The sequence below is a fragment of the Muntiacus reevesi genome, chromosome 7, assembly GCF_963930625.1.
Source record: "Muntiacus reevesi chromosome 7, mMunRee1.1, whole genome shotgun sequence".
Taxonomy (NCBI): Eukaryota; Metazoa; Chordata; class Mammalia; order Artiodactyla; family Cervidae; genus Muntiacus; species Muntiacus reevesi.
The window spans coordinates 97,391,605-97,408,702 of NC_089255.1; the positions used below are offsets into that span (position 1 = coordinate 97,391,605).

Here is a 17,098-nt window from a genome sequence, read left to right on the forward strand (position 1 = left end):
TCGCTTCAGTCATGTCCTGACTCTTCTGTGACCCCATGAACTGTAGCCCACCAGGCTCCTCTGCCCATGGGATTCTCCAGGCAAGAGTACTGGCTTCTAACTGTGTTTCCACTTGGAACTGTATCTTTATTCTCTCTGTAGGACTATGGCTTTTAGGATTCATTTTTAAAAACGAAATGGTTTATTGAACATTTTATTTTAGTGATCTTAGGTTATTGCATTTGTAAGAATCCATGTGGCTAGGACAGAGTCTCTTTGGAAATATCAGTATAAAAGGTGAAGGAGGCAGGAGAACCAGGCTTTCTCCTAGTCTCCCCTCTCCCAAGTGTCCTGATCTTGGGCCCAAAAAACGACGCACAAGACCTCGTCTCACAGGATGTGTCTCTGGGTGTCCCACCTGCGCGAGGACAGCAGGGTGGGCTGGGACTCACGCTCTGGTCTCTCCTAACATTTCAAATCTGTGCCATTACAGATGTTATAGTGCCACCACCACTACCCCCTCCGATGATTAAACATCTTTTTCTATTAAGATAGTCAACATTTACTATTTGATATGCACCCTATGAAGGAAGTGTATTCATTTCTGTCCAGTTTTCTTGCCTGAAGAATCCCATGGACAGGGGAGCCTGGTGGGCTACAGTCCATGGGGTTGCAAAGAGTCGGACATGACGAAGTGATGAACGCTATGCACTTGTAAGAAAGGAAACACCATTGAGAGAACAAACCTCATGCAGGGATAGATGTTTCCTTCCAGAGAGCTATTCCGTAAGATGAAATAAGTACTGGCTTCTTTAACCACTATATATAGATTTTCTTAATGAGGGTCCTCAAAGTATAGTCAATAATTTTTATTTGTTTACTTTATTTCTCTTATTTTAAAAGCTGGGGGCTCTCTTCCCTATAGCATCCAGACGGCGGAGAAACAGAATTGGCTTCATTCCTATTTTCAGTAAGTAATCCAGTTAGAATGCTGCTGTTGCTTCTTTCAAGTAAAATAAGAATGTTGTCTGCCTGATTTTCTTAAAAAAAAAAAAAAAAAGAGCTTTACATAATATGGCTGTATTTTTAATCTGTATATGTTAGTGATAGAAATCCCTTAAAGTTCTAAACATTTCTTGGAATTGGTTTTTAATACCAGAATCTGATTTATCTCTGTAAGGTCCCTGTTTAAATATTGGCATACAAAGACAAAAGATAAGTGAAAGAACATGTTGGGAAATTTAGAATTTACATAAGCAGCGTTTTAGTCCATATTTCCAAAATATGCCATCCTCTGTGTACACATTCATGCGCTGGGAAGCTGCAGGCTTTCTGAGGGGAGAATCCATGTGCCTCCTCTGGGACACAGGGCGGCCTCTGGCTTGCTGCACGGCGAACGCTCAGGCTGAAGGGGTGCTCTGTGTCCTCCGGTCGGCCACCCTGCATGTTCTCGGCCAGCTGCAGCCTCACCCTGGCTTCAACAGGCACTTAAGCTGGAACCAAAAACGAAGACAGATTGCCTTTCAATAGCTTTAGTCTGGGAAGTCCCTGCCGCTCCAGTGGTTAGAACTCCTTGCTTTCACTGCCAAGAGCCCGGGCTCAGTCCCTAGTCAGAGAACTAAGATCCTGCAAGCCACCCAGGGCATGGCCAAAAGGAAAAAAGAAAAAGAGCTTTCATTGTAATTCAGTATGTCATCCTAGAGCCTTTCTTTAATGCTTTCTTTGGAAGTATTTGGTTTTATTTTGCAAAGGACGTTTCTCCAAATCGAGCCCCTTTGAGTATTGTGTTCTTATCAGTGAATTTTGGTTTTTTGTTTTTAACTACTGTTCATTTATTTATCGGCTGCCCTGGGTCTCTGTTGCCACAAGCAGGCTTTCTCTCATTGCAGAGAGGGGGGCTGCTCTACTTGCGATGCGTGGGCTTCTCATGGTGGTGGCTCCTCTCGTTGCGAAACCCAGGTCTGGGGCGCGTCAGCGTCAGTAGCTGCAGCTTGAGGGCTTGCCGGTTGTGGCTCAGAGCCGCGATGGTTAACGCATGGTCTCAGTTGCCTCGTGCATGTGGGATCTCCCCACAGCAGGGATCAAACCTGTGTCCCCTGAGTTGGCAGGTGGATTGTTAACCACTGGACCACCGGGGAAGCCCCACAAGTGAATTTAATAATCTAATAATGACTCTGCCAAATCCCAATTTTATTCTTTCAGACAGTCTGTTCCTTTGAGGGACCGGCCTCTTATATTCATAAGTGAGAATTGTTACCTTATGACACAGGTCTTTTTTTTTTCCCATGAAACCTTAGTCCCCAAAATGTTGGAAACTTAGAAACCAAACTTAGACATATGAATATCTGCATTTGACTGGGGTATTTCTGAGTTATCCCCCTGCTCTTCAGCATTCCATTTTGATATTCATACCGTTTGTATTTTGTTCATTCAGCAAGCATTTGGTGAGCCTTTCCTACTCAGTAACATGCTCTGGGAACACAATTCCTGCTTTTAAAGAGACAAGGTGTGCTTACATGCAGCTAAAAGCACGATGGAGATAGTATGTATGCATATATGTGTGTGTGTTCCTAACATGATGCAAGGACCGCAAGGACCGTGTGCCTGCAGGTCACACTGCTGTTTGTAGGTGGTATTGTCTACATGCCTACACTCTGAAATGAACATGTGCTATTCTGTTAGCTCAGCAGAATATAGGGCATTATCACAGGTCGTATCCAGAGAACAATTTACTCACTGTTTTTTTACACGATAGGATTTTACTTTTCATACGATTTTCTCATATTAGGACTATGATGACCCGTTTGTGTTTTCTGACTAGTGATTTGTGCCTTTTCCATCACTAGCAAGTGGTCAGCTGACACCTCAGGCCGCAGCAATGCCATGCCACATATTAAGACGTACATGAGAGCCTCTCCAGACTTCAGTCAGATCGCTTGGTTCCTTGTTACAAGGTACGAATTCTTATATTCTTGATGGGAAAATTGTTAAAATGTATTTGCATCTCCTGTTAAGAGTACTGAATGCACTTCCAAAAAGTGATTTTGTGAATCGTCCTTCGTTTTCTCTTAAATATGTATGGGTGTTTGTGTCTTTGTTATTTGTTGTTTACTCGCTAAGTCGTGTCCAACTCTTTTGGGAAAGTGGTGGCTGCCTTTGGGGGTCCTTGTGAGAGTTAAACGACAGAGCCCAGTGCTGGGGACAGAAGGACCCAGGACACACGAGGCCGTGGTCACACCTATTCAAGCTCCGCCCTTGAGGCCATGGAGGATGGCCAGGGGGCGGCTGCCCTTCTCCGTGCTGTGTGCCTTTACAAAGAGAAACTTCTGCCTCTGACGAGGAGGGTGCCTGGGTATGAGGTATGCCCTGTAGAATTCCTGGTGGAGAAGTCATCGTCTGGGGCAGGAAGTGCCAAGGAGAGCAGAGGTGTAGAGGTCTTGTGGCCCCTCTGTGGGCTTGGAGCTCAAGCCCTAGCTGCTTCAATGAGTGCAAGATTGTTCATTACTCCCCTGATTTCACTGTAAATAAAACACCCCTGCAAAAGCTAGGTTCCTGCCAGTATTCCTAGAATGAAAGTGATAAGAAACCAAGTTACGGTGCTACCCAGTCTTCTACAAAGTTAACCAACAAGAACGTGAACTCAGTCATCACGTGGATCCTTGAGCATTCTCCAAAGGGACCTGGATATTCAAAGCCACGTCTCGTGTCAGTCACCTGTGTGCTCAGTAACTGTCTGATGTGAAATGTTAAGCCAAGTTACTAAGTTGAGGGAGAAAGACCTGGCTGTTGACTCTGGTTCTGTCACATCCTGATGCTGCGTGTGACCCTCACCTCCTGTATACTCTGATGACAGTCAGTAGGGCTAGGTGAAGCAGTGCATCTGCTCCCGATTCTAAACCACCACCCTTGGAAGCGGCGCAGAGAGCCGGGCCACCGTACACCCCAGGGGCCACTTTATTACAAAGCTCGCTATTTTGCTCTTTGTTGAGGCCCTAAAATGATGCAACATTCCCTTCAATCAGATCTGACAGATTCTCTACCAGTTTGAGTAATAGGACTCTACCCATCGTATTACTTTTTTATACTCATCAAGGCTCTTATTGAAATCATGTCACTTTGCAGGAATGTTGAATTTGAAGGCTGTTCTTCCAACTTTGGTTAAAATCCTCTTAACTATTAACTTAGAATGCTTTTTCTCAAAATAGGGTCAAAACAAATATAGAGAAACATATCAGTTATTGGGTAAAAGTGGTCTCGTCTAGCACCATGGGTTTTTTTTGCTGGGAAAACAGGTGCCCAGGGAAATTAAGCATTCAAAAGCTTGCAGCTCGCCAGAAGGCCACGATGGAGGCTGTACCAGTGAAAGCACTGCCCTGACTTTGCACGTAACTGACTGTGGGAGATGCTTCAAAGACAAGTCCTGGGTTTGGGGTGTGGCTGGTAGGGAGGTGGGAGGCGGTCACCTTCTAGAGAAGTCGAAACAAAACTGGTTTTGGTGGGAGAATGGCCAGCTGGATTAGATTGACCTATTGTGGTGGGATGGTTAAGTGGAATTGTCCATTGGCGATGTTGGAGTCAGAAGGTCAGTGTGTGCGTAGTATGTTTCCAAGTTCTCTATACCATTGATCGTTGACACCTTGAGCTGGTGTGTGGATGGAGGGTCGGGGGAGAGGGGAGGAACAGACCAGGACAAAGCATCACACTCCCGGGTTCCCAGGCTGCAGGGCGGATTGGGCCCACGCCTTCCCTCCTGCGTTACGGAACAGCTGGTCACCATCCTCCACCAAACAGTCTTCCTTCTGCTTAAAAAGCAATGTTCTGCATTTGTATTTTTGATATCATAAAATTTAACCATTTCAACATGTATTTATTGAGCACCTACTATGTGGCAGGCACTTTTCCGGGTTCAGGGAGTACCGTGATAGCATATAATCCTTGACTTTATGGTAGTGAGAATTGCGCAAAAACCAAGTTTATTTGCATATATCAAATGATGATAGTTGCTGTAGAGAAAAATTAAGTAGAAGAATAATTTAGGTGCACAGTCCTTTATTTGGAGCTTAATATGAATACCTATAACATCTGTTTAATATCCCTAGTGTTGTTACAAGTAGCCTCACATTAGCTTAGGTCAGCTTTTGTCACCTAATGAGTTCACACAAATAAGTTTTGCCAGTAAGTATAGTCAGTTAGGTAATAGCTTAATTTCCGAGTTGGTTTCAGTTATTTTTAGACTTCCAAGCTAACATGTAGTGCTTCGTGCTAAGTCGCTTCAGTCGCGTCTGACCCTTTGTGACCCCAGTGGACTGTAGCCCCCCAGGCTCCTCTGTCCATGGGATTCTCCAGGCAAGAATCTTGGAGTGGGATGCCACTTCCTTCTCCAGGGGCTCTTCCCAACCCAGGGCTTGAACCCACGTCTCTTACGTCTCCTGTGTTGGTGGGCGGGTTCTTTACCACTAGTGCCATGTGGAAACCCCAGTGTTTATACTGAGTTTCAGGCGTTCTTCTAAAAAGCAGAGTCTGTGCACACACACCTTGGAGAAGGCAGTGGCACCCCACTCCAGGGTTCTTGCCTGGAGAACCCCAGGGACGGGGGAGCCTGGCGGGCTGCCGTCTCTGGGGTTGCACAGAGTCGGACACGACTGACGTGACGTAGCAGCAGCAGCAGCAGCGCGCACACACACACACTCATGTAATCCTGATAACACTCCTGCAGGTGAGCATGTTCGTCCCCTCACTGGTGGGAGAACTGAAGCACAGAGAAGGTCAGTAAGCGTCCGGGAGCCCAGGCGTGTGCCCTCCCAGTGTCAGGGAGTCTGCCCCTTAAATAGGATGACCAGGGAAGTCCTGACTGACACGGTGACATTTAAGCAGAGACCTGAGAGAAGGGAGGGAGCCGTGTGGGTGGAGAGCTGGGAGAAGCGTTCCTGGAGAGAGGCACAGCTGGGAGTATTCTGGTTTGTGTTTGAGAAACGGCATGGGAGCTACTGGAATGAGTGGGAAAGGAGGGCAGAGCAGCTGCTGGGGTTTTGGTCAAGGTAACACTTTGTGCAGGACTGTCCTCTCCTTCTAGGGCGTTGAGCAGCCTGGCCCGCACGTGCTCACCACCGTGTCGTGGCGAAGCTGCCCAGATGCCCACGCTTTTCTGAGGATCCCGTGCTGTCTCCTGCTGGCGATGCTGGCACCTTGGAGAGTAACTTCAGAACTTTGAGAACAGCTGATTTATGAGTGCTGTTCTTCTTTCCTCTACTGCATTTTCCTGTGTTAGAGTGGTGAGCCGTGGCTTCCAGTTCAAATGAAGGGATAATGCCAGCAAATCCAGCAGTCCATCCACAAGGGGCAGATACATTATGTTTTAAGACTTGGATTGTAGTGAAAGATAAATACATCAAAAGCTGCATGCATACATTTGACTCCCCCCCACTTTTTTCTTGACATTTTACTACTTTGATCTATTGTTAAAACTCCATGTTAATGTTGATGCTTGGGATGAATAAGTGCTTTTTATTAAAACTATATTCTCAGAAAAAAATTATAATAGTAATAAGCAATATGGGTGATAAGCCATGTGAATTTTGACTCTAATATGACTTTTAATAAGCCAGATTTGCACATCCAAAGAAGTGTTGCCCTTTAAAATGGTCACCTTGAGAAACTAGATATTTTATGAAAAATAACTGCCACCACTCACATCTTTTTGCCACTCTTCAGAATTTCCTTCAAAGTGAGTTTCTATGGCACATTAATAAGTATTGTTTCTTAATAGACATGCTTCTGTTCTGGGCCTTGTGACTAAGTGGCTGAAGGCAATTGCAAACTTATTATCTGGCAGTTCCTGTGGGTCAGGAATCTGGCCAGGGTTTGGCTGGTCAGAATTGGTATTCGTTACTCAGCTAGGTTCATCCGTATGCTTCTCCAGCCTTGACTTGAAATAATTTCTTCCTGTTTTGAAAATTGAGGTTTGTTTTCCATAGTCAAGGGAAAGTCTCCTTGAGCATACTCGCAAGACTGACCCTCAGGTTCCCCCAGAGGCTGTCTGAGAAGTGCAGCCCTCACCTTCTTTTGAGCCAAAGGAGGCAACTTGATTGGAGGGAGGTTTTCACCCTGCAGCACCATGGCTTTGGAGACCCACACTCACTCGGGTATGTAGAGTTGCTAAGTAGAACCCTACAAGGTACAACTCCCCCCCCCCAAAAAAAACCCAAACTCATCACTTTGGCAACGTACTTCACATACTTCCTATGAGTGTGCATAGTGATTGCTGGCCGTTTCTCTGCCCATCGTAAGTAGAGGATGTTGGCTTGCTGGTCACAGAGACTTGGTTTTACCCAGCTGACATTTCACAAATGTGGAAACTGGCTTGAAATCAGGACTGAAGTCCTATAGAACATGCCAGCTTTCATGTAGTTTTCATCTTTTACTTTATCCTTCTACATATGCAAATTCCAGATTTTTCCTTCCCTCTCTTTCATGATGTGTTGTGATTGGGGTTCTGACTGAAAGCATTTTTTATAGAGCCTAGGTTACGTTTTGGTATTATATAGTTGCCACATCACCAAAATCTCCCCTAAAACCGTTTTTAATGAAGTTTCTTTGTGAATGGACCTGTCTCCATTAGTTTTTGCCCTTCTCTAAGAGAAAATGAATTCATGTAAGTCCCATACTTTTTTTCCTACCAGAATGCTCTTCCTGACACTTGGTAATTTTGTGAAATACGTGTCGTTTCTTTCAGACCAATAAAATGGTACCTGGTCTGCAGTGTCCCAGGAAATTTTAAATGAATAGATGGTATCCCTCTTCATCTAACTACCATTCGTTTTCTGAATGTTTCTCAGGTTTTAAGTGTGTTTTCTTTTCTGTACCAGAACTCTTAAGCTTATTCTTAAAGGTTTTCTCAAATCTTCCCCTTTGAAACTTCTTCTAGCTCAGCAGACAGGAGTTGTTACTTTTTCCTTTGTGTTTTCCTAAGGCTTCCCAGGTGGTGCAGTGGTAAAGAACCTGCCTGCCAGCGCAGGAGACTCAAGAGACTCAGGTTCCTTCCCTGGGTCGGGAAGATGCCCTGGAGGAGGAAGTGGCAGCCCACTCCAGTGTTCTTGCCTGGGAAATCCCATGGATACAGGCGCCTGGTGGGCTATGGTCCCAAACAAAGAATTGAACATGACTGAGTGTGCACACAGCACTTCTTGCCTGGTCCTTTTACGTCTTCCTTGTACGTTTCAGGGGCATTTGTTGGCCTCGATTTATTATGACCTACTTGGGAGCCCATGCAGGGGCTTACTCATCTTTATCCTCAGCAACTAATGCATCTAACACTGCCCAGCTTATGTTTAAGGACCAGTGCATATTTGAATCAGAGCCCTTTACAAAATACTTCTGTTCAAATAGAGCATATCTACATATCACAGATCAGGAGTGCACAGAGTGAATTTGTCTTCTCCTTGTTCCCCAGCCATCCTGCTCATCCTCAAACCACCACTGCTGGTTTCTTAGCTTTAACCCCATCAACCCTTTCAAACTCAGGTACCTCGGATGATCAGCCATCATACTATGGAGGAAATAGCCCTGAGGTAGAGTCCAAAGATCCATGTCTAAGTTGGGTTTGCCACATACTAGCCTTGCCACTCAAATCTTGGAAAAACCATTTCTTTTCTGAGCCTTTATCTAACTTATGGAATGATCAGAGGACAATGCTGCTGCTGCTGTTGCTAAGTCACTTCAGTCGCGTCCAGCTCTGTGTGACCCCAGACATGGCAGCCCGCCAGGCTCCCCCGTCCCTGGGATTCTCCAGGCAAGAACACCGGAGTGGGTTGCCATTTCCTTCTCCAGTGCATGAAAGTGAACAGTGAAAGTGAAGTCGCTCAGTCATGTCAGAGGACAATGATAGTAAGTAAATGTGGCTCAGAGGGTAAAGTGTCTGCCTACAATGCGGGAGACCTGGGTTCAATCCCTGCCTGGGTTGGGAAAGTCTCCTGGTAGCATGCCAGGTTCCTCCGTCCATGGGATTTTCCAGGCAGGAATACTGGAGTGGGTTGCCATTTCATTCTCCAGGAGAGTTGGACATGACTAAGCAACTTCACTTCACTTCTACCCATTAAAGTGTATGAGGTGTTAAGTGTTAGTTAACCGCTTAATTTTTACTGGCTGTTGACAACCACGTGTTATTATTAAGCTCATATTCATTAGACCTCTAGGGAGTCAAGAAAGTTTATCAAGACTTTATCTGTTTGGTTTATGACATATGGATGAGTAACGTGACCTAAAGACTTTTGATAAATAAAGCCTTTTCTCAACTCAGTGTGGTTAAGTTTAAGACTAGTCATAATTATTCTATAAAAGCAACACAAGTATATTCAGCCAGAAGAATATGTTCAAAGAAACTTAAAATTAGCACTTTGGATTGAACTTATTAGAATGTTATATCTGCAGGCTTTTATCTGGTTGCTTTTATGGAAAGCTATTTATAGTTCTCAGTGCTACTGTGAAATCATCCCATGTTTGATGGGCAGCCTGTTATGGAAATTACCAGAACATAATGACAAAAGACAGTGTTTAAATTTTACCACAGGACCAAGCAGGCAAGAAGATGAGCTTGAAGAAGCAGCCTTGGCTGAGAAGATAGTGCCTAGGAGTACTTGGCAAACCCCGATGAGAACAATTATGAAAGCTGTGTATTGTGGGTGGGCAGAACGGGATCGCTGTCACAGTTGCCTAGCAACCGACGGGATGAGTAGAAATGTTGATGCTGCCACTTTAGGGGAAAACAAGACAAGTGCTTGACTACAAAACCACTGCAGCTTTTTGAGGAAACATTAAGGGCTCTCTTGCCTCCCCTGCTTTTCCACACAGTAGTGCGGTGCTTCTTTAATGTCTGTTCCGTTGATTCTGAAACAAATAGTCCTTTTCCTCCGTTGAGCTTTAAAAAACAAAAAAAATCACATTGGACCTCACAGAAAAATTATTCCTAGATGTCACTGGAGCGGACCTGGTTCCCTGGCCCTACGGCTCCAAGTACTGATATTAGCTGGTATGCCTCAGGTACTTTGTTACAAATGACTGTTATGAGTACGAAAGTCTGCGAACGGCTTCTTTATACGGCAGAGGTGATCGCAGGTCGCTTGCTTTCTTGTGCTCTGGTACCAGTAGACCAGGGTCAGCGCATGCCCATTTTCATGCTCGTGGGAGCAGGTCTCTCGAAGCATTATCCCTGATGGGAGAAAGCTTGAAACCCCCAACCTAGAGTCTCTAGACCCTTTGTACTTCAGCATTGCTGGTGACAAGCTGTACCTGTGGCTGGAGGTGAGGCACTGTCTGGGAGGCCTGCAGCAGGAACTGGCCCCCAGAGAACACGCCTCACAATGATGGCCTGCTCACTCCCTGAATTCTCTGTTAGTAGCGAAGTAGTCTAATCCTAAGCAGGGAGGCCTTAAATGACATTCCCCAGGAGGCGCAGATGGCAGGGTGATAGAGGCAGGATTCATGCCCTGAGAGTCCAGCGTGCCTGTTCCCGTGCCTGTATGCTGGACGCTGCTCTAGGCTTTGGTGCCAGATGATGAACGGAGTGTGGTCCCTGCCCTCAAGGAGCTTGTGTTCTAGCTGTTGAGGCCCTGGCGCCTTCTGCTTTGGGATCGGCCCTGCTGGCTGAGACTTGGGAGAACACGCAGCTCAGAACCTCATGGCAGCCTCGTTCCCTGAAGACCACCGTGCCAGATCTTGCCTCCTCCTGGTTAACAGCCTCTCCCTCTGCTAGGCCAGGCGTCTCCCCTCAGCTCTTCTCTCCCGGCGTTTAGCCCAGAATGCTCTGACTTCCTGCCCGTTGCTTTGCCAGAGCCTTGCCTCCCTCCTCCCCCGGTGAGGTTCTGGTTTCTGCCCTGGCTGTCCGTTGTGGCTCCTGCACAAGCTCAGATGACAGCGTGGCTGCTGTGAGGGGCCTGAGGCTGTTCTTTTCCTAGCCTTGTGCATCCTGCCTCTGCTAGTCCATCCACGGACCATCCCGTCTGTGCCAGGATTTGACATGGTCCAGTGCTTGAATCGCCAGGGCTCTTTTCTTTTTTTTTTTTTTTTTTTTTGCTGCACCAGAGACAACATTCAGAATCTGAAATAGTTCCCTGACCAGAGATCAAACCCATGCCCCCTACAGTGGAAGCTTGGAGTCGTGCCCACTGGAGTGCCTGTCTTACCCACTGGAGCGTCCTTTCAGGGCTTTCTTGAAATGCTGCTTCATCCCGGTCATCAGTTCCCACTTACTAGTCAACACCCGGGACCTGAGCGAGGGCCTGACTCCTCCAGCTTCCGCCTAGCTACTGCGTTCACACCAAACCCAACCACATGGCAAGAGAGGCTCATGCCTCCCGGAGCCTGGGTCTTCCGGATGTTCCTGTCGTCCCACTGTGAAGTCCCTTTTCATTCAGTCCTTTATCTGCTCTGCCTTTGTAGACCCACATTCAGCCCCTGTTGTCACCACCAGGCCGGGCGTGCGGGCCTGCCGATGCCCCGAGCTTGGGGTAGTGATGGCTCGGTCTGCCCGTCTTCCAAGCGCTTGATCAGGATAGAGTTAGACATGCCCACACGTTCGGTGCGTGTGTTCAGGGGAGTCCACGATTCACTCCGTGAACTGTGCATCCGGGGTGACAAAATCCAGGGAAGGGATGGCTCAGAGAGGAGAGACCCCTCTGTGTAAAATGACCGCGCTCTGGGACGCGGTCCATCTGGTGTCTGCTGGGCCGAGGGGACACACCCGGTGGAAGAAACCACGGACTTGGAAACCCAGAGGCGGAGCGCGCTGCGGGAGCGGCAGGCACGGGACGCGGGGCGGGGCGGCCGGGGGCGGGGCCCGGGGTGACGTCAGGACTGGAGGCTTTTCAGGGGCGGGCGCTCGGTGCGGAGAACACGGGAGGGGGATGCCACCCGTGGGGTGCCTCACAGCGCTTTGCTGATGCTGCTGATAATGTGGTGTGCTGTTTTCATGGGAATGCCATCCTGTGCTCTCGGGATCTAAGGAGAGCAGATATTTCACGCAGAGAAACGGCGCAGAGCCGAGGCTGCTCCTCGAGGACATGGTCGAACCAGAGCTTGAGCAGCTCCTCCTTCCAAGTCACACACTCTTTCTGGATTTGGTTTATGGGGTAGAAAAGAGGAAATAAAGCATGAGGGCAGAAAAAAACTACCGAGGGGCCGGTGCGAAGTTCCAAAGGTGGCCACCGAAGGGCAAAGCAGAGGGGTGTTCACATAGAGGCCTTCTTACAGAAAGGTCTGCAGGACACGGGAGCAGGCTGGGGGCGGCTGGAGGAACCAGGTCGCCCCGCAGGGCTGTGGACAGAACTCTCCAGGAGAATTGCTGGCTCGGCAGGGTTTGCAGAGCCGGTTGCTCACCCCAGGGAGGCTGCCCACGTGCGGTCTTGGAAGATTTTAATAGAAACCACTCATGGGTCCCACAGCTTCAGTGCTGTTGCTGTGAGGCTCGCAGAGGCTGCGCCTCCAGGAACCCGGGGAAGCAGAAGCCAGGGGCTTGCCTTCACAGACTTTGTTGGGGGCTCTGGGGAGGGCTCTGCTTCAGAAAGCCTTTAGGGCCCTCAGGTTAGTTGACCACTTACCGGCCGTTCATCAGACCTTTCAGTGTTACCCGGATGTGCAAACGGCCCACTGCCCACAGCCGCACCTCTGCTGCTCGGCAGCTCCTTCCATTCTCTGAGCTGCTTCCCCACGTGGGGAGTCAGGGACTGGGCTATCTCGGGAGCTTCCTGCTCTGTCGTTGTAGCCCTGGGGGTTCTGGAAACCACTCTCAGAGCCCACTGTCCTGCTCTGAACAGAGGACTCCCTAGGTTTAATAAAAGGGCTTCCCTGGGGGCTCAGCTGGTAAAGAATCTGCGTGCAGTGCGTGAGACCTGGGTTCAGTTCCTGGATTGGGAGGATCCCCTGGAGAAGGGAACGCCTGCCCACTCCAGTATTCTGGCCTCGAGAAGTCCACGGGGTCACAAAGAGTCAGACATGACTGAGTGACTCACTTCACTTCAGGTTTAAGAAAAAGTTAATATTACAGTAGATAACTTCCCAAAGCCTTCTAACACCATTTCACAGATCTGCTAAAAGTACTGATACTTTCCAGGACTCCCCTGGTGGTACAGTGGCCGGGACTCCATGCTTCCCATGCAGGGGCCTGGGTTTGACCCATGGTCAGGGTGCTAGATTCCACATATTGCAACTGCGGCCTGGCACAGCTTAGTAAACAAATAAATCTTTTTTTTTTTTTTTAATGTTGATGCTTTTCAGATGTTACCTTCATGCCGTGCATTACGATTTCCTAAGCACATTCACCTTATTGTTGATTGTAGTTTTATTCATCCCTCATTATAACCCAGTGAAGTGAACGTATGGTGCTAAACCCATATTACAGGCAAAGAAATTGATGCCAAAAGATGTTAAGCCCAAGGTAACAGCTGGCCAAAACCAGAACTCAAACCTGCACCTGCGGGTGGTTCTTGTTGATGTATGGCAAAAACCACCACAGTATTGTAAAGAAATTATCCTCCAATTAAAATTAATTAATTTTTTAAAAAATCTTACGAATCTGTTGCTCTTTTCAAGTCCTTGTTTTGCCTGTCCACCACAGGAGACAGACCAAAATAATGGAATGTTTCAGTCAAAAATGAAATAGCAAGCAATTCTGGCTCATTGGTTACTAGTAAGTACACGCTGAAATTCTTTGACATGATATTCTAAATGCCAATTTTGACTTGAGATCTGAAAAGCAACTTTGGATCCCACACCACAGTATTTTTGCCATTTTGGATTCTGGATGCTAACCTGATGGCTTCTAAAACCCTTGTTAATTTGATTTGTGGGATCAAAGACAGAGGGATCCTTTTACAGTGCAGATTGACCTTTAGGCTGAACTGTGCAGTGAATGAAAGCTCGGCTTCCAATTCCAGATTAGAAAGGGGGTCGTGACTGACTGAGAAACAATGAGATTACAAATGGATTTCTCAGTGTATCTGGTGATCAGAATCAGTCAGGATCATTACTTGCAAAAACCCACATCCAAGTATCTCTTCTAATGCTTCACTTTGCTTATCAGTGAAAAAGCATGGGTCATAATTGTTTTCATTTTTCTTTTCCTGCTGACATTTCTTTGTTAATATAGTGTATCTGTAAGTCAGATATCAGCCCCCAAAACACAACTGATATAATGTGTCCTTTGTGGTAATTAACCTAACGAGACTATTGGACATCTGCTTTAATTTTAACCATGCTTTTAAATTCCTGGCATTGTGTCTCTCATATCTGTAGTGGAATTTGGGGGACATATATCTGTATGCAGGAGACCCAAATCATTCTTTACAAAATAAAATAGAAGGTCACTCTGCCTTGGACACTTGTGGTGGGATTGCTTAATCAGTGAAGCAATCTGATGAGTAATTTTTGAACCCATCTACCACTATAACCTTCTAGGACTAGGAGACTGAATGGACCTGCCTTCTGGAGAATGCTATTGCTTGGTGAGTCCCACCAGAGAAAAAGAACCAGAGTCACCCTCCCATAAATTGAGCCAAGTATCATGATGGTAGTAGGCAGCATCTATTAAGCATCACATATGTGCCTGGGATTTTACACAACTTATCTGATATCTACACACCATTTTTGGTTTTGTGTTTTTTTTTAATATTTATTTGGCTGTGCAGAGTCCTAGTTGTAGCATGCAGGGTCTTTAGTTGCAATTTGTGGGCTCTATTTCAATCCCTGTGAGAGATCCCTGGAGTCTTAGCCACTGGACCAGCAGAGAGGTACCTGCACATCACTTTTATGAGGCAGGTGTGTTACCCTACTCTGTAGATGCAGAACTTGAAGATGAGCAGGGTTGACCCTCATTATGATTGAAGTGTGTGCGAACTCGTGTTCTGCTCTTGCCCATTGCTCCACTGTGCCTTTCCTGCTTAATTGTCAACAGTTAGACCTTTCCTCTGCGTTTTTGTGGTTAATTCTCTAACTGTAGTGAACAAAAGTCTTAATATATTGTATCTTCTAAGCCTTTGTGTGTCAGGCTCTTTTCTTGAATTAATTACATGTTTCTCGCCTGCCTAACATCTGCAGGATTCAGGGCCAGCAGATGTCTGTGGGCTAGAATAGCCATCAACAGCGTCTTCAAAGAGCTGGAATCTGTGGAGGAGGAAAGGGCTGTCATCACAGGAGTGGGCAGGGTGGGAGACGTCGTGGTCGTGGTCGAGGAAATGATGTTTGCAAAGGTGTGGAGGCAGTCGGTATGTCAATTAAGTTAAGAGTAGAGGAATCATAAAAGGGCATGAGGCAAGATAATCCTGAAGGGCATAAACTTGGTCAGACAGTGCAGGTTCCTAAGCTTCAATATATGCTTAAGGAGAAAGGATGCACTGGCAGTTAGCCCCGGGAGGAAGACACAATCAAGAGATGGAGCAGTTCATTTGGATCTGAGGTCTGGAGTGGGAAGGACTGAACTGGGGAAATCTTCTTGGAAATAGACGATGTTATGGACTTCCCCGGTGGTCCAGTGGTTGGGAATCAGCCTGCCAACGTAGGGGACATGAGTTCAAATCCTGGTCTGAGGAGATTCTACATGCCTTGGGGCGGCTGAGCCTGCACCCTCTAGAGCCCGTGTTCCACAAGAGAAACCCCCCCTCAGTGAGAAGCCTGTGCACCACACCTGTAGAAAGCCTGCGTGCAGCAACAAAAACCCAACAGAGCCCCCCCCCCCCCAAAAAAAAGATGTTATGGGGACAGAAAAAGAAAAAAACTTGATACCTGCTTCTACATTGTTGCCACGTGAGCCAACAAGTCCAAAAAACTGCAACTTCTGAGCCTGCCTGAGACTGGACAGAAGCAAATTCAAAAGGAAACTGGTTTTCAGAAGGGAAGACATGCTGATGAGTTTTCGATTTTTAGAAAGTTGGATTTGGGATGACCATGCAGTATCCCCACAGAGAAATCCAGCTTGTGATTGGAGATGCCGATTTGGAAATTTGGTGAGCCATCCTAGCTGGCTGAGGCTGAGCGTCATTCTGTTCAAGTCACAGTTGCGGTTGGTGCGTGGGAAAGTCCCAGGGAAGAGACAGAGGAGAGAGCAGAGACACAAGGACAGAGCGTCGGTCTAGAGGGCACGGCCGTCATCGTTCAGTCACTCAGCTGTGTCTGACTCTGCGACCCAGGGACTGCAGTACGCCACCACCCTGGCCTCCACCACCCCCTGGGGTTTGCTCAGACTCCTGAGGGTATGGTACCGGGTGGAAGGAGCAGCAAATGTGAGAGAAGCTGAGTCCGAGAGCTGGGAGAGAACCAGGATAGTCACGTCAAGAGGAAGCCAAGGAAGCCAGAGGCGGAAGAGGAACACCGGCCTGCAGCAGAGCGGTCTGGAGCGGATGCTCAGCTGTGGCACCCGGCGTCCGGGGCCGTCCTGTGTGCTGTTGCGTGTCCAGCAGCATTCCTGACCTCTAGAAAATGCCCCCAGACATTGCTCAGTGCCCCCTCAGGGCAAAATCACCCCCAGTGAGAACCACTGGTCTAGAAGAATAAGGAGTATAGAAAGCCCACGGGGTTTTGCACTTAAGAGGATTATTGAGTAGAACGCAGACACAGAGGTTTTGCGGGAAAGGAAGGAAAGCTGCTGACGCCTTGTTTTAGCACAGCAGGACCCATCCAGGCTGATCTCCAGAGGGTGAGATCAAGGATTGGCGGTGCTTTAAGCCCGTGAACTTGTGGCAGTTTGTTAGAGCAGCAGCAGGAAACTGAGGCACACTGTACGTTAATAAAAGACTGATGACGTAATTTACAAGTAGAAAATTCACAGAATTAAACATAGGTTTAGAAATGCAACAGAATCCATCAGAATTAAAGATGATTTCTTTGCATATACTCATTCAGTTTCACATCCTTTGCAGTGAAACTGTCTTTCCGTATTCCTTGCAAAACATGTTTCTCAGTACACTCAAAGAAACAGCTCAGGTTCAGGACACGGAAGCCTACCGCAAATGTGAAGTGGGCTGTGATGCGCGGCGGCCTGTGTGTGAGAGAGAGGCAGGCAGCTGGCGCGTGGGGACAGCAAGACCGCAGCTCGAGCCTGAGTGTGTCCTGGCCGCCCTCGTCACCCAGCTGCTGC

General features: G+C 47.3%; 1 protein-coding gene across 5 annotated transcripts in view; it reads left to right on the top strand.

Moving 5' to 3' along the window:
• The window catches only part of TDP1 (tyrosyl-DNA phosphodiesterase 1), a 74,271-nt gene that overhangs the window by 31,997 nt on the left and 25,176 nt on the right, over positions 1-17,098 (top strand). For 4 of the 5 annotated variants that reach the window (XM_065941427.1, XM_065941429.1, XM_065941430.1 and 1 more), the window contains 2 exons: positions 883-949; positions 2,826-2,933. In XM_065941427.1, the coding sequence (XP_065797499.1) occupies positions 883-949; positions 2,826-2,933 (175 nt within the window). Of the gene's footprint in view, positions 1-882; positions 950-2,825; positions 2,934-6,052; positions 6,336-17,098 lie in introns of those variants that run through there. The other variant, XM_065941431.1, reaches the window with a different exon arrangement.